Source organism: Cygnus olor, chromosome 7 (assembly GCF_009769625.2).
Source record: "Cygnus olor isolate bCygOlo1 chromosome 7, bCygOlo1.pri.v2, whole genome shotgun sequence".
Classification (NCBI taxonomy): domain Eukaryota; kingdom Metazoa; phylum Chordata; class Aves; order Anseriformes; family Anatidae; genus Cygnus; species Cygnus olor.
In genome coordinates, this window is record NC_049175.1 from 32,962,218 (window position 1) to 32,983,193 (window position 20,976).

Here is a 20,976-nt window from a genome sequence, read left to right on the forward strand (position 1 = left end):
AAAGCCAAGCAAATTAGATAGACTCTTTGTAGCTGCACATCCGTAAATAAGTTCAAGGGGGGAAACTTCCGCACTGACAGAAGGAGGTTAGCATTTTCCACCTTTCATGTGCTTTGAAGCTGGGCAGATTAGTAACAGAGCACTGGTTAGCAGTCTACCATAAAATCCTCACTTTCTAAGGGCAAGTCCTGTTCCATCTATTAATATGTGAAACAGAATGAAAACACTTAAAGGTAAAGGACAGCAGGGAAATACATTTTCAAAATATCCCAAACTTTAACAAATACAAACCAGCTTCCCCTCCTGCCCCCAAAAAAGCACTCAAATAAAACTACTTACACATCACTTTGATGCGTGTAAACTCTGTCAAACAGAGCTTCTGGAGCCATCCACTTTACTGGAAGTCGTCCCTGTACATTTAGAGGGGAAGGGAAAAAAAAAGTAAAATTGAAGCAATTTGCCAGATGATTTCAACACTGAATTTTTTTAAAAAATATTAATCAGTTCTCAGGGATCAGTTTACTGATGAAAACAGTTTACCTTTAAAACTTTCGGGGAAAAAAGAATAAAATCAAACGGGCAAAAAAGAGCAGATAATCAAGGAAAATGGATATAACGCTGATGATAAAATTAAAAACACTGAAAGCTCCAAAAACGTTCCCATACTGTTTGCAAGTAGAATCACAGGATAAGCAGATCAAAGTGGAAAAATCATTTCATTCCATTCCACATTAAAGTACAACACAATAAACCTCTGAAAAACAAGAAGTTGACCATTCAACCCAAGAATTTCATTTTCCTTTCCACCTTCTGTAGTGGCGCAAAGCTTGCAGCCACAACTACCTGTTGCTTTGTACAAAAACTCTGCTCAGAGCCCAAGAGTCGCACCAAATTTGATATGAAGTGGGTTCAAATTTCCTCCAGCACCAACAGACCCATACCTGGTTGCTCTGCCTTTTGGAATGATGCAGACAGATATTACCATTAAAATGCCATTAATAGCTGACTGCTTATTTTTCATGGATGAACCACATAAGATGATTAATTAGTATTTTTTATAAATACTATTTACTATTAACAAAGTCTGAAGAACTGAAAGAGTTCTGCAAAGTTCCCATCTGAAACTTTGTCTCCTTGATTTGGTACAGGTTAAACAATAGTTAAAAGGTTAAAAATAGTGACAGACGGGGGAAGTAAAAATCCATTTTCTCAGCCTCTAGTCCCACTTTGATACTACTGCCATAAGTATTTTTACAGCAAGTACAGCATTACCACACATAAATAGGATTTTTATTACAATTACTACTATCACTGTTTATACATAGTTTTTCAAGATCCAAGAGCTGGTGCAAAACAAGCTAGAATCAATTTTCCACTTATTTCAAGTGATTGAAGGCAGCGACACAGAAAATTAATACTTATATTCTAGCAATTATAATAAATCATAAAAAATAAAGCCTATTTGTTTATCTTTTAATTATCCATCATTGTAGGAGAGGGACAGAAATGCTTATGTCCTTGATCCCTGTTTTTTGTCTGTGATTAAAAGTGAGTCTGCCGGGCAAGAAGCCCATTAAGATTATAACCATAGTTTTAAAGTGAAACATTGAAAGAAACACTTGTTTCCAGAGATAAGAAAACCATCCACTTACATTAGTAGTCTTTTTATAATAATCTATATTGTTGATGTCTCTGGCTAAACCAAAGTCTGCTATTTTCATGACATTGTTTTCAGTTACCAAAACATTTCTCGCAGCTAGGTCTCGATGGATACACTGGAAGGAAAGAAAGACAAGACAAAAATGCCCACTGAAATAAACTGTTGTAAAAAAAATAATTATTTCTACACCATAACCATGTCTCCTTTATGGATTTTAACCCAAATGCCAAGGTGTGAATGCCACATTTACTATAAGCCCATGCAATAAGCATGTTGTAGTTACTCCACTGCAACCCATCCATGTCCATCCAAGTGCTTCCAGGTGGAACAACTGACCAAAAGTCTCTTTAAAAAGCCTCATTTTTAAAGCCTCGTATTTTGCTAAGGCTTTTGGGTGGCGATCCAAAATGTTTCAAGCTGTTTGAGATCCACTTTTTATTACACATACCCGGGTACAGGTACTGTAGCATTTTCATTACAGTTTCTTCTTTTAAATTATATTGGATCAACAGGGTTAAAACCTGATAGTCTGGGTAAGTGCAATCATTTTTAATATGAAAGATCTTAATAAGATACATATCTACAGTATATAATTTAAAGCCAGATGTCTAGGGTGTGTATATTTACTTCAACCATGAGACTACAACAATTTCATTTTGAAAAAAAAAAAAAATACAATATGTGCTGGACTGTTTGCTTTTTAAACAGCTCTGATACTGAAAGCAAAACCAGTATCTGCTCAGATTTTTTACTTCATGTCAGCATTATCCTGAAAACTTGCAACTGATATTCCTGACACTGAAAGGAAGTTGTGACTGCTCTACGTATTACTCCTGTTTTAGCAGCTTTATTAGGGTTCATACAGGGTGGCACAGCAGGGGCACGGTGAGAAACATTGCATTTGGAGTCCTCCCAGGACATTTCACTTCTTTTCAAGTTAAATAGCCTTTTCTCTTTTTTTTTTTTTTTTATTTTTTTTTCCCTTCATCAATTTTGGTTTATTCTTTGTGTTCTCCTCATTTCAGGATGTGCACAGACATGCTGGACTGAACCACTACAAGAAGAAAACAAAAAACCAAACAATCTAAAAAAAAACCACCACAACATTTTACAACACTCAATGTTTTTCTCACATTATACCTTGCCCCAGCAATTTTCTGAGATCCCTCATCCTGTATGGGGGTAAAATGAGTCTACAAAGTTTCTGGTCCTCACTGGGACAGCCTAGGGCAGATGTCAGGAAAAAACTGCTTCATCAGTGCCTTCACGTACATAGGACCAGACAACAGCACATGCTTTCAGTGTCAAATCAGGCTTCTAATTCAGCATCAACAATGCTACGGCAGCAGATATAACACCGGCCAGGCTTCCTGCTTCCCTATCCCTGTTCTCAAACCCCACAAGAACGTGCTCCAAGACACTAGAAACTCAATGCACTTGCCCAAATACAAGAACATACACATCCTCTGAGATGCCAAGGTATCTTGCCAATACTGCCAGGTGTCGCAAAGGATCTAGAGCACATCTTCCTGTTCCAGAACGGCAGGCTGTGGGCAGAGCATCTCAGACAGCACGCAACATTTCTGCATGAGTCCAACAAGTGAACCAAACACCCATATCTTCTCTCAGGGGTATCTCTGCTTTCTCATACCCTGCAATTTTGCAAGCGAGTCTCTTCCTGTCTTCAAAATGGTGCCATTATTGATTGCCATGTCTGGCAGGTTTCACAGCCAGCTTTCTGGCCCCAGTGATTTGCTGTCTCTTTTCAATGGTCTGGGTGAGCGTCTGCGTCTTAAGTTTCCCTGTGGCTCTTGCACTGTACTGGCATGTCAGACAGGACACATCAACAGAATTTTAAAAAGCATCCATCCACCTTAGAAACAATATCCCACTTGCAATGTACAATTGCTTGTAAGGCAAAAACTGGAGTAGGCACCCACGTATCTTTTTCGCATATTAAAATTATATTCTGAGAGGATACTCTATGTGGTTTTTGTTCTTTTTCAAAAGTGTCAGTGAGCCATTTATTAGATTGAAATAACAAGAACACTGGCCTTCTCACAGTTCCTGCATGCTGGAAATACCGTGAGAAGACCAGCTCTCTTATTATTCCAGCTCAATAAATGGATCCCTAAGGGGAAAAGAAATAGAGAAATACAAACAGAAATGGTGGGATATCTGAAGAACTGGAATGCACAGTTTTTCTATGTGCTGCCTTTGTTTTCCCTCTTCCCCATACCTTGTGCAATGCCTTACATTTTGTCAAGTTTGGCACAGCACTCATCAGGTGTTTTTGCAAAGCAACTGGACCACAGATGAAATGATTCTGCCATGTGCATTTGTGTAAACGCACAGCTTCTTGCAGTGTCCTTCAACAGCACTTCAGAGCTTATCAAGATTTTCCAGAAAGATATTTTTTCCCTTTCACAACAACTTTTTTTCCCTTGGGACATGGCTTATTGCCAGGCAAATGTTTCACTAATTTTAGGAAGAGATATCCTAAGGTGCTTTACCTAATACAATACTCATGCTTACTCTACTAGAGGGGCTTGTCCTGGGGTCACACGTCTCCACGTTTACCTTACTGCACTAAGAATTAGTTTCCAAACAAAAGAATAAGAGCAAAATTGGACTTTCTCCTCACCCTCAAACTCTACAAGTGCAGAAAAACAATAAAAACTCATGACTCTACACCGCAGGACTGGAGGCTCTACTCTTTGGTTAAAAACAGCCCCATACTTGCGAGTGGACTCAACTGGAAATTGGTATAAGTCCCACTAACCTTGCAGGGGATGCTTAGCATCAACATCTGATGCTCTGGTTTAGACTGGGTCCCAACTCAACCTAGGGTACGTGTGGTTGCCTGCCCACCAAGCCACAGCATGCTTACACGGTCATACAGGGCTAGTTAAGGTTCCATAACTGTAATTTAATCAAGGTACTGGTTGAAAAAACTGTTTGAAGAAAAGCTGAAGTAATAAGTGTCTAGGGACATGACAGAATAAATAAACTCTTTTGACAAGCTTTTAATCCTGACAAAGGCCAGCTTCAAGTACAGTGCATAATTTACAGTGACTAGTTCACTCCACTTATTTTTGCCTCTTCTGTTCACAATTTCTGCCCAGGCACCTTGTGATCTTCTGCACTCTGCCTATTATCATTCTGTAAACCCTTTCAGTAAATGAATTAATTTATTTTACATCATTGTGTGAGCCTATTTGATAGGTCTGATTGCAAACAGAATACAAACGATGCCTTACTGTCTCATGGGTGGAATAATGTGACTTGTATAACCAAGTGATTACCTGTGCTTATGAACTCAAAGTGCAGATAGATATGCAATATTTACTTTAAATGATTGATTCCAGACCTCATTTTAGCAATGTTGTTAAACATTGGTATAAAACTAAGCATATGAATTTTCCCACCGATCTTCTGTATGGATTACGCAACCTGTTTGAGAAAGGTCCTTCTCCCTGCAAATTCTTGACCATAAGCAACACGAGAACAAAACCAAACTTAAAAACAAATATGCACCAAGTACTTTGCACGCTATTTACTGAGTTCTACCTACTTTTTGTGATGCCAAATACTCCATGCCTCTTGCCAGCTGATAAGTGCAGGATACCAAGTCCTTGAATGTCATCTGTTCCTCTGGCACCCTGTTAATATCAAAGGAATACTCCATCCCAGGGGGGCGGCGTGCTCGCAGATACTCACGCAGGTTTCCTTTTGAAGCATATTCTACAATCACGTAGAGTGGACCTTTGGATAAACAGAGACATGGAAAAACTGGAGTAAGGTCAAAAGGTAAAACGATTTTCTGTAAAAAATCTTCCAGTGTTCTATAATAAATGAACTGGATTAAGAAATGTTTAACTGCAAAACCAGTAAGCACAACTTGAATGAAAAGGAAGTCCAGAGAGTTTGCTAAGTGGCTGGCCAAAGCTACATACATAGCAGGATAGTGGCAGAGCTACAATTAGCAACTGAAGGCACCTTAATCCTGACCCACTCAGCATCTATTCCCTCCAGACCATGCCATGAAAAGCAGACATTTCCAGACGCAAAATATCACTAGATCTCAAACAAGGTGAAAGTGTTACATTAAATTTTCTAATTTCCAGATTTTTCATGCCTTTCTGCATGACTTTATTTACATTACATAATTACAGTTTAACAAAAACACTGTGGTCTACAGAGAGTAAAATTACTCGTTTCAAATTCGAGGGACACAAAAGCAGAACTGACAGTTCAGAATGACAGATGTGGGTAAAGCCACTGTAAAATGTCATTTTTCCCTACAGCAAGGGATTAGAGTTTTCATATGATATAGTACCCTTTCTCATATTAAAGCTGCAAATATAATGAGACACAGAAGTTAAAATATCGCTGCTAAGCTAGGGAAATATCTAAAAATCCCATCACGGCATGACCGTTTCCTTAAAAACTCTTGAAAAATGATGATTAATGAGTTTCAGAGACCTGCGTGAAAGTTCTGGCTTACTTTCTTTTCTCTACTCACCATCCTGCGTACAGGCGCCAAGAAGATTGATGATATTTTTATGCTTTCCAATCATCTTCATCATCTCCATCTCTGATACCAGGTCCGATAGATCCTTTTCTGTAGCATCATCTGTACAAGACACAGGTGCAGTTCATATTTTCTATGGTTCCAGCTTCTCTAAGGCTCACCAGCTGCTATAAAGTGTGTGCTTCAAAATGTAGAATATGCGATCTGTTTCCTAGTATACATTGTGCACTATGCAAAGTCATGTGTTATGTCCTAATGAAAAATCTCTGCCTCTTTGATGGACTGACTGCCTCTTCAGTCATATGTTAAGAGTCAGTAATACAGGACATAAAAATGCTGTCTTTAACGATCAACCCTTAATAATCATGCCTTTCCTAAAAGCTAGCTTTATAATTAAATTCAAAGCAAAAAGACCCCAACCACCTACTCTAGGGTCTACGCAAGGACTGCTGCTGCAATTAACTCAACTAAAAGCAAGGAGACCCACACGATGCCAATACATCCAAATACTCGCAGCTAAAGATAAACAGGCTGTCAAGAGCCCAGATTTACACCGCAAACCACCGAAGGCTGAGGTCAGCTATGTGCACTCTGACCCCCCTACAGTGACAGAGCTCAGATGCCGCAAAGGAAACTTTTCATGGCTAAAAGCAGCACCGGACCCTGCTCGGCCAATTTTCTTACCTTTCAGCATCTTCACAGCCACAGTCACTGCTTCTTTCGGCCGGTCTTTGTCAATCCCCACCGCTTCGGCCATGACCACTTGCCCAAAGCAGCCTTCCCCCAGGGGTTTACCCAGCGTCAGCCTGGAGGTGTAAACAGGAGATTAACACACAGCATCTGGGGCAGGGGTGCAGGCAGTGAAATTCCAGAGCTAAATATAAAAACCTTTCAACAACTTGCTGCAGCACGAAGCGCTTATCATATGGAACTAATGAGATGCTTGGCGCACATCGGCTTTCACGCACGCTGCGGTCTGTTTTCTTAGGGACAGAGCAGAGAGCGTCTAATACAGACAGATCAGTTGCTAAACCCAGCTTTTAAGCTGCCCTTCTGCTCGTAAAGGGAGAGGCCACACTCAATGGCTAGCTGGAGGGATGCGCTGCCTGCAGGGGAAGAGCTTGCACAGAGCATCGGGCTGCAGCCAAAACTCAGGATGCAGGAACAGCCAGCAGGACCCCAGCCTCTCGTGTCGTCGTGGCCCATTTTCTTCTTTCTATGTAGACTGCAAGGAGATGGAAGAAAGGTTTCTTTGTGCACGCTGCCATGTGTTTGCTGTCAGGCAGCTGATGGTTTGTATGGCAAAGGGTGGTATCAAAACCAGGTGGATGTTTTAGGTATTACTAACTCCTGTGATACAACAGCACAGGGAGGAAACAGTCGAACATACTTCCAGATAGCCTAATTTTAGCTCAGAATTCACATCCTTGCTTTCTGTTTGGGCATGTGGGCCACGCACATTTGCCTAACGATGTCCTGTGCCGAAGGCATCAGGCAGGGCAGCGCCAGCAGTGCAGCAGCAGCACTGGGGCGCAGCTGCAGGCAGTTATCGCACAGTTATCACCCTGCTCCTTTCCCCAAAGCTGAGGAGGAGGCTAGGCAGCCTTCTTGGGGGAAAGAGGAGGGAGGACGATGGTGAGCAGGGAAATGAGGCTGGGATGGGCACGCAGGGAGGGGTTTGTCCCCGGGGGATGCTGCTGTGAAGGCACTTGGCAGGGCTCGGCGTCCCCTACACATCGCCTTCTCCGCATCCACCCCGTCCACAGCAAGATCGCTCTTCTTACATCTTCACGCATTTCCCCAGCACTTTGATCCTTTAAGGGGCGAGACGGGAGCCTTTATCCGCCCACAGCTGGCTCTGGTACAGTCTGTTTCTTGGCTGCAGGCTCGCTGCTGCCATGGCTGTCATGGCTGAGGGTAGCAGAAGACACCTCCTCCCTGCAGCACCCGGGCTCTGCTCAGAGCGGGAAGCAGTCTGGGGGAAAGTGAAGCCCCGTTATCATCCTGTGTCGATGTAAGGACCCTTTTAAGAAGGGCAGTCACTAACTGGGCCAGCTGCCTACGCCACTCCACTTTGTGGAGCACATCCCTGCAAAAGCTCAGCTATAACAGACAGAGACTTCAATCCCAACTTGAGGAGGATAAAAAGATAAAATACAACAAAAACTTCAGAGCCTCTAGGCAAGATCTTTTTTGTTCCAGCACAATGCTCACAGGCCAGATTCTGTCTCCTTTTGCCGCAAAGAATATTGTTTAACTCCAGAAGCAGTGCTGAAGCAGATGTCATAGAGAATGCTGAGTGAACTTGATCCAGTTAACATTACCCAGTGCTGGGGCCAGATTTGGACAAGCATTTTCGTATCCAAGTTCTTACAGTCATGGCTTCCCATGGTCAAAATCAGGATTCACAGATACGACGTAGGTAGGGGCTGGTTGCCAAAAGCATGGACTTCTGTGCTCGCCCATGAATCCCAAGGGGTTGTCGTACCATCAGCAGAAGGCTGTTAGACGGGGGCTAAGTGGTTTGCAAACCCTCCTTGCTTATCTGCTTGGGCAAGAGATAGAGAAGCAAAGGGCGCTTCCTCCCCAGGGCAGCCCACAGACACTTTGTCAAGCACGGTCTCAGCTGTGGTGAGAACTCCTCAATCTGTTTTGGATTGGTTTCTAAAGCAAACGCTGGTTTAAAAAGGTGCAAAGACTGAAGGGCAGCATATGCTATGCTGAGGTCATCCTGCACTTTATCCAGAACTGAAATTGAATTTAGGATCTTGGCAGAGAACAAACATTTGCATTGGAAACTGGTTAATTTATGTGCTATTGCCCTGCTAGGACTAAAGTAACAAACCCCTCATTGTGTGCCTCTTGCCCCCCAACCTAATAAACTGCCTCTAAATAGCCTCCTTTCATTGGAAATCTGCTCCACCTACATTTGTGCTGAATGTCGGTTTTTAATGTTTAGCACTCTAAAATTTTCCGCATTTAGTGTATCCCCCAAGGGTATGGGCTGACAGAAGTATGTATACAGGCCCCCACTGTTGACTAGAATCCTGCAGGTGGCAATTAGTGCGTTTTGCACTAATTTTCAGCTACATAATTAAAATAATTTCCAGAACAGTTGTCAGGAGGTTCAAAATTACGGCTCTGCTATCCAAAAGTTACAGTGCTGAGCTTTCAAAGAAAACTGTTCATGATAAAAGGTGTTAGTTTCTCAAATCCACCTAAAGACTTCTTAAAATTAGTATCAGATTTCATATATAATCCTGGCTCTACCTGTATTACTATTATCTATTTTACAGGCCAACTTTATATTAAGCAATATGATCATAGCTCTGATTATTCAGCAGCTCATTTTGTATGTTATTCAACAGACTTCAAAGAATTATTTAGCCCTGTTAATTTAAATGTATCAAAATTCAGTACATTCTGCTTGCAACCTAATACTTTTAAACCACAGAAATTGTACACACAAGTACATAATATGCAAAATTCCCCACTAAATCAAAAATGATCACCATTAATACAGGTTAATACTAAAGCAACAGAAAATCCTTTCCATAAGGTCTAAGTGAAAGAAACGGTTGTCTAATTCCATATTCTAGACTTTCTCTATCTCCTACTTGACATTGTATTACATATTTTATAAACATTGACGAATAATGTACCAAACTAAAAAACATGGTTTAATGCACAGAGGTGATGCTTGGGCAAATCTGCCCTTTAACTATGGTTGTACACTGATATCTCTCCCAGCCTAGATCATATATATTTTTAAATAAAATTTCAGATTCACTCCTAAATGAAGAGTTAGATTTCAGCGAAGTATCTGAAAGCCTTTAAGAAATCAGAAAATAAATCAGAGCAACAGGCAGAGGAAATTCTACTTCCATTTAAAATAATAATAATTCAGATAATTGAATTGGATCTTGATCTTCAGAGAAGGCTCAGGTAATTGAGATTTTCTTTCAGCTAAAGAAACCCTGAGAGACATTGGGAAAGAAGCTCCCCCTCATACTGTGTCATGTTGTATAGATGCACCTAGGTAGCACTAAGGGAAACAGGCTACATACTTATCTCTCGGAAACTCCCATTTCGGGTCTTCTGGCAATTCATATTCCGAGACTCCTGCCAGCATTGGGGCATCAGCAGTAGAGGAGAGGCGAGTAGTTATCCTCACCAGAGGCGTGTTGGAGTTCATGGAGGAGCTCGAGTCGGCTGACACCTGTTGTTGCAATGCAAGATACAAAAAACAAAAAGAGACAGAGATGTAATCTTGGACCAAAAGCTAAGAAACAGCAGTACATGAAAACTGAGCCAGCTAAGAACAGTGGTATTAGGGACTGAACCTCCTGTCTTGTTTGTAGTGAACTGTTCTCCTACATTTACGTTTCCCTGTAAGCACAAAACAGACTGCAATTGCTGCCCTGACTGCCAGTCTGTCCCATAGGCTGAAAACCATTGAATGAAATTTTAAAATACATTCACTCAGAATGGAATTTAAATGTATGCTTCTTGCAATTTATCAATTTTTTTTTTAAATTTTTAATCAAGTGAGTATTTACAGCACCACTCTCAATGGGCAGCTTCTACTGTGAGCAGAGGTTACCAATAAGCTCTCTTCTACTCATTTCTAGCTTCCCTTGTCATCATTTCTTTTTCCAAATCAGTACAAAATTTAGTATTTTTAGGTGTTGCTATTAAAGTAAAATTTTCATTTTTTAACTAAAAAATGGCATTTTTGCAAAGGCTCCTTCCATTTTTTCCACCAGTGCCAGTGACCAAGGTCACATGTTACTGTGTAGAAAATGTTAGATATTCCTTCACGTGTTTTCTAAACATTTAATATTGAAAGTATCAAAAAGCTATCACAACAGTTAGGGGTACTTCAGTTTTCAATGAACTCCATTCTTAAGCAAAGATTCTGTAAGTGAGGCAGAAAAGAGCTCATAAAAAAACATTTCATGTCCAACACTTCAAAATGTAATTCACTTTGAGTGCGATTTGTCATCGTCCTTAACAGAAATACATTTTCCTTAGAGCATCAAAGGATAATAAAATAGATAATAAAGAAATAATGATAGCTGCTTTGAAAGCAGAGCTATTCCATCCACGTAACAAATTTCTGTCGGTGAAAATGGTGCGTCGTCCATAAGGTTCTCCTCTTAAACCTGCAAACAGCCTGCTGTCTGCAAAAGTGCATACCAAAAATGCTTGTATTGCCACCATGTCCCATACTGTAAGAGTAAATCCTCCTCCTCTCTTCAGACCAAGAGAATCCGTGCCAAGCCCATAACTGGTGGCTGTGGTGGGACAAAGGTCACGTCGCAATGCAGTCACTGGTACCCATCCTCACATCAGGTGGCAGAAGATACTTCTCGTCCAGCATCGTCAGGACCTTTCCCAAGCTGGAAGCCTAGAGCATCAGTATAACCACCCCCTCTTGACCTTTCTCCTTGTCATCTGGAGTCAACTTTCACACTAAGTTTGCTTATGTAAAGTGTCACTGGGTCACAATTTTGTTTCAGAGGTCTTAGAGCTAGATAATAAAAGCTGTTATAGGCAAACAGATCCTAATAGCATTAAAGTGCAAGTCAGTGATACACAGTGATACGAACACAAAATCCTCTTGTCTCTGTGACACCTGGTAATTTAAGGGAGTACGAAGTTGCACTCACGTCCAACTAACAATTACAAGCCACCGAGTTACTTGAGCTTCTCAGCATGGGGCTGAAAGGCTTTTGCAACCACATCGTGCTCTTACACAATGCGTTTTGACAAGACGAGGTTATGGCTCTCAAATTTCTCATCATGGTTTTGACAAACTTTTGGCTTAGAGGTCTTTTTCCAGGTAGACAACTTCAAGCCCATCCCAAAAAACAGGTTTGGGTTCTTGGCACATTTTTCTTAGGCCACAGATTAAGACTGGAAAGGGGTTTCATAAGGAACAAAGTGTTAAGGACTGCTTTCAAAAGATAACTTTGGTAACCAGTTTTGCAGCTGACTGACAGACTTTCCTTGACACCAGAAACTCCACCTTCTGCTTGCATCGAGATGTATGTCTAGGAACAAGCAAGTACAACCGCACAAATAAAGCTTCCATTCAAACACGAGAGCTGGACCGCCTTCCCCCTTGCCCATCCCACTGTTGTTAGCATTAGTGTTTGCTTTCTGTAAATATAAGTACCTGGCACATTCCTCTAGCGTAATAAATACAGTGACCACTTGGGATACAAACAGAAAACAGCTATTAATGCAGACTACGTAGCCATAAATAAACCAGTAAATGAATGCTGAACAGAGCCCTTAGAAAGGGGCACTGCTGTGCCCAGCCCAACGGAGGAACACACCTGCTGATGCTGAGTTGCTTGCTCAGAGCTGTACGGCAAGTCAGCAGGAGAACCAGGCCCACAGTCACATTTTTACTTATTTTTTCCCCTCATTTTCATGATAAAAATGATGCTGAATGAAATGAACCAGCCCAGCACCAAGAAATGTACAAATCTCCACATTGTGACAACTCCTCTCTCCCTGAATTCCAGTTTTCTCCTATTTCTGATTTCAATTTTTTCATCTCTCTCACTGCAAAGCTGCTACTAATTCTCTACAACCACTTCCTCCATATTTCCAAAATCCACCCATTGTTCTCCAGCCATTCTACCAAGATTTTTTATTCAATATTTATATTTTAAACATCATGTTTACGTTCTTGCCTTCGTTTGTCATCATAGACATTGTTTTTGTGGGACAATATGAAGGCATGGAAGTGAAACTGCAAAATTTAGATGATACCCCTTGGGCATCAGAAATGGACCAAAATGTTCTGGGGTCTTTTTCTTCAAGAACACTATTTTTATTCGACATTGTTCAGATCTCTGCAAAAGCTCCATCTTTCCACTAGCTCTTACAATCACAACTCAGCAACCTTAGAGTAGTAAAAACTGGTAAATGTAAACATGCAATAAACCGAAATACTCCAGTGATGCATTTCAAACACAGAAGTTAAATAATAATAATGCTATAGAAAAATAAATGGAACGTTTTGCCAGTTTCCCTTTCAACACAATTGAACGTGTTTACTTCACACAATAAATGGACAATTGGCTAGAGAGGCTCTAGCTAACCAAAGTGCATTAACTTGGAGAGGAATGATGAGAAATCCAGAGGAACTACTCAGTGTCTGGGAGAATTAAAATGGACTGCACTCCCAGGGAATATTCTTCTGATTGACTAACTGGAGCAGTGCAAGTGGTTACAGGAGCTGAAGGGCTATAAAAGTCTGCTCCAGAGAAGACTAAGCCAACCCAGGCTGGACTTCAGTTGGAGGAGATTTTCTGTTTTCAAATGGCCTTTTCCCTTTTATGCAATAGTAAAGAATTAACCTTTGAACTCATCCTTTAAGCATCTCCTTTCACTGCTTTAGAGTGCACTATAAAACAATGAGGAAAGCCCTACGTATTCGAAGGTCAGTAGACGTGGTCAACTTTAATCTGCATGTGTACACATAACGAGTAGAGTGTAGAAAGCCTTTTTCCAGCCTGCAACTTTCCCCTTTCTACCTGCAGCACCACCCTCCAGGCCCTTACCACGCAGGTTCAAAAAGCAGTGATGGTCCTGCGAGGAACCCCACATCTCTTTCTCCTTGGTTTCAAGTATGTGAGTGCTTTTTTTTGGTTTCAATGCAACAATTCAAGGCACATAGGACTCAGGGGTAACAAAGATCATACTGAGATTTTGGAGCAAGCTTGTAATTATACGAGGCCAATATACAGACCCAGGGCTGCTTTTGGGTCTACAAGGTGCCATAAAGCAGCAGGTAGAAATTTGGTCAAACTGCACAACCTTCTTGGGCGATTCCCCAGCCCACCAAAACATGCTGCTATGTTGGGACGTTACAAGGGAACAAAGCAGAGCTGGGACAGAGAAGCAAGGGTTCACCTTGATATGGGTGAATGAGCCATCTTCATGCTCTACTCACTGCATTGGTAATGCCTGTTTTAAGCGATGACGCTACACTGAGGAGACATTTTGGGAGCTTGATTAAAGCAAGAAAGGCAGAAGTCAGCTCGACACAAGCAGAACACGGAACGGACTGCTGTGCTATATGTTACCCCCAACAAAAAGGTAGTTCTCCACCATAAAACGTTTCTTGTGTGCTTCCTTTCCATTTCTGGGAGGTCAGAACCAAGAAGAATATCAGCTTCAGACAGATCCTCAACCCCATTCTTAGGCTTTAGAAGGAGAAAAGCCCTCTGTCTCCGAACCTCATGCACCAACGCATTGTTATATCCCCATTTTAACTGTATATTTGTTCTTCAGCCAACATGCTGTATTTAATCAGCTTTGAGATAATACTTCGCAAGCATTTCTAAGCAGTGGAGCATTTAAAACTTAAATGAATCTTTAAATGCCATGTGGCAAAATCAGCTGCAGAGCAGTGTGTAATTGTCTGTAATTGATTATGAAGGGTGTTTTCCTCCACTGATGATTTATACCATATCCTGAAGCTTAGATCTGTCAGTTCTGGCACTCATGATGTGAGATTTTAGCAGCCATGCAGCGATTTCCTATAATTGTCAGTCTTTTTGAAGGCTCTGCTATAAAACTTAATTTGAAGTCATATGCATATATGTATATAATTGGTAAGCAATGCAATTAGCTGCTGATAGAAATGACCCATCTCAGCGACATGATCTAGGAAAATACAAGGTAAATTCACTAGATGGAATGTAAGGATTCATGATGCAAGTACTTGCACTTAAAACACTCGCACATGCCCAATGCTTTCATGAAAAGATTTCTTTTCAAAAGACTTACATAACAGCAATATAACAAAGAGTACAACTAGGCAAGTCAACAGTTTCTATGTAGAGAAACCCAAGGATAAAGCAAGAAACTAAAGTATGTATTGCAGTAAATTCCTTGCAACACATCCTACTACAAGTTATCTATTAATCTTTGTATTTCAGAGGCTATTCCTTGAAACGAACGATACTTTTACAGCTCAACACTAGATGCAATACTACAGTTCTTTACTTGTTCCAGATTACTCTTCTTTTTCTCAGGCTCCAGCTGCCATCATCCTTTTGAATACAGCTATTTTGGTTGGTGAACCTCAGTCTTACTTTAGACCAACCAGTCTTTTCTCATCGCAAACATGTTCACTGCATGTTTATGAACAACCACATTACATGTAAATTAATGTGAATGTATTTAAAATACTAAGCAAAAGAAATCATTCCTCCCTTCTAAGACAGACACACACACATAGCTGAGTGGTCCAAAGTTCCACAAAATAAACGCACATCCTATCGACGACTGCTCTTTACCCTTCAGCTGGAAGAACCTGTCACCTAAAGCCCATGCTGCAAACCAGCTCGCAATGCTCACTCCTGCAAATCCTTCTTCCCACCTCCTCGCGAGCTGGTGCTCCCATGCAGAGCGTGGCTAATCCCAACGGAGCACTGCAGCTCTCTGTAACTGCTTGCTAGATTTCCCTGTAAGCAGTTTCTATTTCGAAAACCAAGTACCAGATCCGAATGAGGCTTAGGACTGCAGGGGGAGGGAACTGATAATTCCTGACTTCATCATGACCCTTCCTATGAATGCGGAGAGAACCGCATTTTGGCAGGAAAAAATGCCTGCATGTGGGGAATGATAAAATCCTGTAGTAGCTCAGACTAAATAGTCAGTGTACGAGAATCCAGGCCTGCAAATCAAACCATATGTTACTCAGCAAGACTCTTATCCCACTTAGACGAGATGGCATCATGGCCATGCAAATGCCTCCTCTTGAACCGGTATTATTTTCATATCCAGATCCTTAGGGAACTTGACCTCGAAGCGCAGAGCTTCCAAAACAATATCACAAATTCCCCAATACATGGCCTCATTTCCCTGGAATCCCAACAAATCATATCCACCGGCCCCGGCTCCCTGCCACGCTCACACCATCTACCTGTCACAAGCACTTCCCCTGCTCACTCGCACTTATCCTCCCGACAACTTGGCCAATTCTTCTGCTCTTCCCCTGCACAGCACAGCACGCAGCCAAAGGAGAGCCCTCTGCACCCGTGCCTCTAAATACAGGGTCAGTGACAAAGCCCTGCAAGGCTCTAAATACAGTTATCTGAAATACAAATAAACAAAATAGCAAGCCTGGTGGTACAACAAACCAATCTGAACTACCCAGAAGAACACACCGATTAAATAAAATACCTCCTGGATTATTTTTATTTTCATTTTTGATTTGTGACAATGGTTCTGAAACTGAAAACCAGCTTTAAAAGATGCAGAAACTAAACAACTGCCGCAGCCTTATAGACTGGCAAGACTGATAACTGAAAATCTAAGAAATCTTCATGGTTGATGAGCAAGTTTCCAGGGACTGCTAGTTTCATGCTGCCTTTGTAATCCAGTACAATCAGTGAGATGACCAGTGAAATCATAGAAACAGAAATATAGATTTCTTCTTAATATTTACAGTAGCTGTTTTCCTCTGTGAAAATATGACAGCAGAGAGCCCTTGAATGAGAAAGTCCTGTAAATGAAAGTACAGTCAGGAGAACTGAGAATGATGGAATTTTTGCTCGTGGGTTGAAATAGGATTCTCACTTTCAAAAACATATTGTTTTTCAAACAAATAGTCCCACTTTAAAAGCAAAATGCCTTTTTTTTTTTTTTTTCTGCTAAGAAGTTTGAGAAAAACAAAGTTAACCGATAAAAACTGACCTGACAAGCATGTTATAAGACAGAGATGTTTTCCTCTGTGAAAACAATAGCTTTGGAGAAGTTCCATATTGCATTATTTAATGATAAACAGCAAAACTGTGGGCAGTGGTTGGCACTGGAGTCACACGCACTGAAATAACACTTTCCCCTCCAGGAACCATTTTCAAGGGACACAACTGAGCTCACACCAAACCCTGGGCATTTTTTAAGCCATCAACTTATCTCCGGGTTATGATGATGCTTTTATTTTCAGGCAGAAGTCTAATAAGTGTCTTTTATCTAAGCAGCTAATATTTATCTTTCTCTCTCTAGTTAAGTATACAACATTTGAAAAGCCACCTTTGTCCAGAAAACTACACTGAATTTTAGCCATGGAGATGTGTCAATTGAGCTGGGGACTTCTCACTCTTTGGAACATACTCATAGGCAAAAGTACCTCTCTTCCCCAGTGACTTTCAAGCAAATGAGAAAAATTACAACTTTTTTTTTTTTTTTTTAAGTGGCAAAGCAAGTCAAACAAGATAGGAATTAAAATTTTTGCTCAAAAAAACCCCAAACCAAATATTTTTCAGATCGGACAAAGCTCCTGTCCCCCACCTCAAGACTTTGTGAGACACCACCCCTTAGAGGATGACAGCTGATGCATTACAGGAGGGATTTCTCTGCTGCATTTCTAACCAAGTAGATTCAGAAAACAATAACACTGTTTGAAATCCCAATACCAAGCTCCACCCTAACTCTAAGCACATCCAAAGTTTCAAACACCCACCTCTACTGAAGAACTGTTTTTAAGGTACGGTATTACTGTGACAGCGATAATGTGCTGGACAGGCTACAAGAACCATCTGCAGAAATTCCGTCCCACTCATTAATGTTGCAGATGAACCAAACCCTCAGATCCACACTGCCCTGACCAGATCCAAGCCCCACAAAAGGTCCCTGTTGTTAACAGCGAGGTGAACCAAAGCCTCAGCTGCAGGCTGCCCTCAGCCCTGCAGCGCTGGCGGTCTGGGTGTGGGTCTAGCTGTCTATTCTGAAGACTCACTGCAAGACAATCAAAACAATCTAAAAGAAGTCTTTAGGAGACGATAGTATGTGGGAATCAGGGCTGTTTTGGCAAGCGATGGCCTGTGACAACGCCAAAGGCCTGTTACTTGTTCAACTGGTTTGTTGTTTGTGGCGCTGCCCTCTCCAGAAATGCTTGCTGCCAGTGACAAGTGATTGCAAAATCTACTTCGTGCAATCCTGTTGTGTGCATCTTACATCTGGCATTCGCTTTTGTTCCTCACTCAACAACATCAGCATCTTAGCCAACTGCCTGAGATCTGATTTAGTATTGCCCCTATTTTTATTTTATTACAGTCTTTCTATTTTGAGGTGGATTCTGGATGCTGAGCTATGAAATTCCCTCCCCTCAGTTCTTAAATTTTTTTCCCGGAAAAATACCTCTCAGTATCTCGTACCTAGTTACTACAATAATAGTCACCTTAGAAACATTATAAATACACAATTAAATAGGATTCTGTTCCAAAGTCCATTTAAGTCAGTAAAAAAATTTTCCATTGACTTCAATAAGCTGTGGGATCAGGCCCCAAAATACTTCAAATAGATTTTTTTTCCATCTATAGACTGCTAATACAGAACATATTCCTTTCTTTTCACATTTCTGCTCTGACATCCCTGATTTCCTTGCCTTGAAACACATAATGCTGCATTGGGATGTGCTTTCTTCCCATGCCTTCCCATGGTTTAATGCTTATTTATACCCCTTCCAAACAAAGCTCTCATCAGAAGGAGGTGCTGGCTTCGTGCTTTGGTAAAAGTTCTTCAAACTCTTTATCTACTTTCTGTTACCTGTCTGCGCAGAGGGATTCGCTTTGTCAGCTTGTGGACAGCCGGCTGGCTGCTGAAGTCGGGCTTCTTGGTGGTGTTCTTCATGCGGCACAGGATGACCGTCAGCACCATGCAGGCGATCAGGAAGACCCCTATGCAGTAAATTGCTATTTCCAGGTAGTCTGGAGATGTCGGATATTCTTTCTCTTTTTCAGGAGCTGGATTCGCAGGTTTTCGGGAGGGAACAATCATGCCACAGAGTTAGCACACAGTACAAGTATAGTTCAGCACAGTGCTTGGAACAACATGACATGGTAATATCAGCAGTTCTTTCCGTGACTTTGTGACACTCAGAATACTGTGGATATTTAGGCTATTTTGCAATCTGGGAACAATGCCTCTGTCTCTCACTGTTTTAACTTCTCATTTTGCCATCGTGTGTGCTTGTGTATGTAAGTAGGCACATATAGACACGTACGTGTGTCTGCCTGCTCAGGTGGACAAACACACATCAAAATATTGAATGATCAAATCTAATTTCAGGGGAAAAGAAGGAACTGGAAGTATTCAAACTAGGTTCAGGTTCATTTTGTTGCTCAAGTCAAACTTCAAAAGCACTGTAATTATTTTTAACCACATAAAGGCATGTTTAAAGATATAATGTTGAATTTGCTAGCCTGAAAGAAGAATGTCTCAACTCGCAAATAGAAGTTGGGGCTTGAGTCTGCATTGCTTGTTTATCCGAAATTCTCTCTGGGAGCTTATAATACAGAAGGAAGGCAGGCTGGTCCCTCGCCTTGTTTCTAAATTTCGCTGAATTGCTAACAGCATGTCTTAGTGAGTGCTCCTTTGTCAGCCACGCTAAAGCTGTGTGTTTTAAGGAACTTCAACAGCGATTGCTAGGCTATGAGATTAGGTTTTAGTGGGAGTGGTTCTACCTAGCTGTTACTGTGACTGAAACCATTTTGAAATCATCTTTGAGACAGTTATATGTGCAAACACAGTCCCCTAATCCCTTATCTGGGATTTACCCTCCAGATCAACAGCATTCCACAGCAATCAGCAGCCACTCCACAAGCAATACGCGTTCAAACTGAAATTTTCTTGTGCTTTGTTTGAGGCTTATAAAATATTCCATTCAAGAAAGTTGGTTAAAATATGCTGTTCAAGCACTTGCAAAATGCAAACACTGCTAGCAAAGCAAGCTTTACACTGGTACTGCCTGCCTGCTCGGTGACAGACCACACAGGCTTGGTGTTCACGTACGAGTGAAATGTAGTAACGTTGCCTCATTCAGTATATTTTAAAAAGGGTTAAGAAATTATCTGCAGAAAGTTTCACTCATGTACAATGAATCTCGGCAATATGCACATGCAGGTTTTGTACTTCTTACTCAGGATTAACAATTAATAAATGGCAAGCACAAGATGACCCAGCAAACCTCAGGTGGTTCACGTTTTTTTCAAAGGAACTCGTAAGGCAGCTGCCAACAGTTACAAACAAGAACATTTGACTAGTGTCAAAACCAACTATGGTTACATCTTCTAACAGCTGATAACAATTTTCAGGCAATAAAGCACATTGATGTTTGTTTCTTTTAAGGACAGAAACATCCTCAACCCCAGAACAGCAAGACATGCTTTGCAGTAAAAGCAAATGACTACTTGTTTTCTTAGTGCATGCAATGTTTAAAGATGCATGGAGCTGATTCCCAAGATATGGAAGGCACTGCTTCTGTACATAATCCATCGGCATTAAAATTAGAATTTTCATTTAAAATTTGGATGATAGGTAAAAGTGAATTTCAGCATATTGAGTAGCTTAGGTACTTTGATGAATCAGTACATGATTATGGCCAAATCAGTCCCAAAGCTTCTTAAGAAACTCTGAATTTCCTCCTCTTGAAGTTTACAATGATTGATGTGGTGATTTTCAGTTACCACACTTAAGTGAGAAGGAAGCACAGCTTCCTATTGTTTTTGATGAACATTTAACAGATCTAAAAAATAATTAAATTAAGTGCAATAGCATTTTACTTTTTTTTTTTTTTAACGTTTTTGGAGTTGCAAATTAGAATGTCACAAGACAAACCATTGGCTTGAGACAAGTGTGTTTAAATAAATATTTATATAAAATCATTGTAAAAACGTTGAGGAAACCTGAAGTCATTTTCTGAGACAGAAGCTGTGCTAATTCTGCAGCAATCAACAAGGGGAAAAAAGAG

At 40.9% G+C, this 20,976-nt stretch overlaps 1 protein-coding gene across 11 annotated transcripts in view; it reads right to left on the reverse strand.

Moving 5' to 3' along the window:
* The window catches only part of FGFR2 (fibroblast growth factor receptor 2), a 97,222-nt gene that overhangs the window by 7,435 nt on the left and 68,811 nt on the right, over window positions 1-20,976 (reverse strand). For 8 of the 11 annotated variants that reach the window (XM_040563728.1, XM_040563736.1, XM_040563735.1 and 5 more), the window contains 7 exons: window positions 18,768-18,970; window positions 10,262-10,413; window positions 6,879-7,000; window positions 6,186-6,296; window positions 5,235-5,425; window positions 1,653-1,775; window positions 340-410 (listed from right to left, as the gene is read on the reverse strand). In XM_040563728.1, the coding sequence (XP_040419662.1) occupies window positions 340-410; window positions 1,653-1,775; window positions 5,235-5,425; window positions 6,186-6,296; window positions 6,879-7,000; window positions 10,262-10,413; window positions 18,768-18,970 (973 nt within the window). The remainder of the gene's footprint in view (window positions 1-339; window positions 411-1,652; window positions 1,776-5,234; window positions 5,426-6,185; window positions 6,297-6,878; window positions 7,001-10,261; window positions 10,414-18,767; window positions 18,971-20,976) is intronic. The other 3 variants (XM_040563737.1, XM_040563732.1, XM_040563731.1) reach the window with 1 other exon arrangement.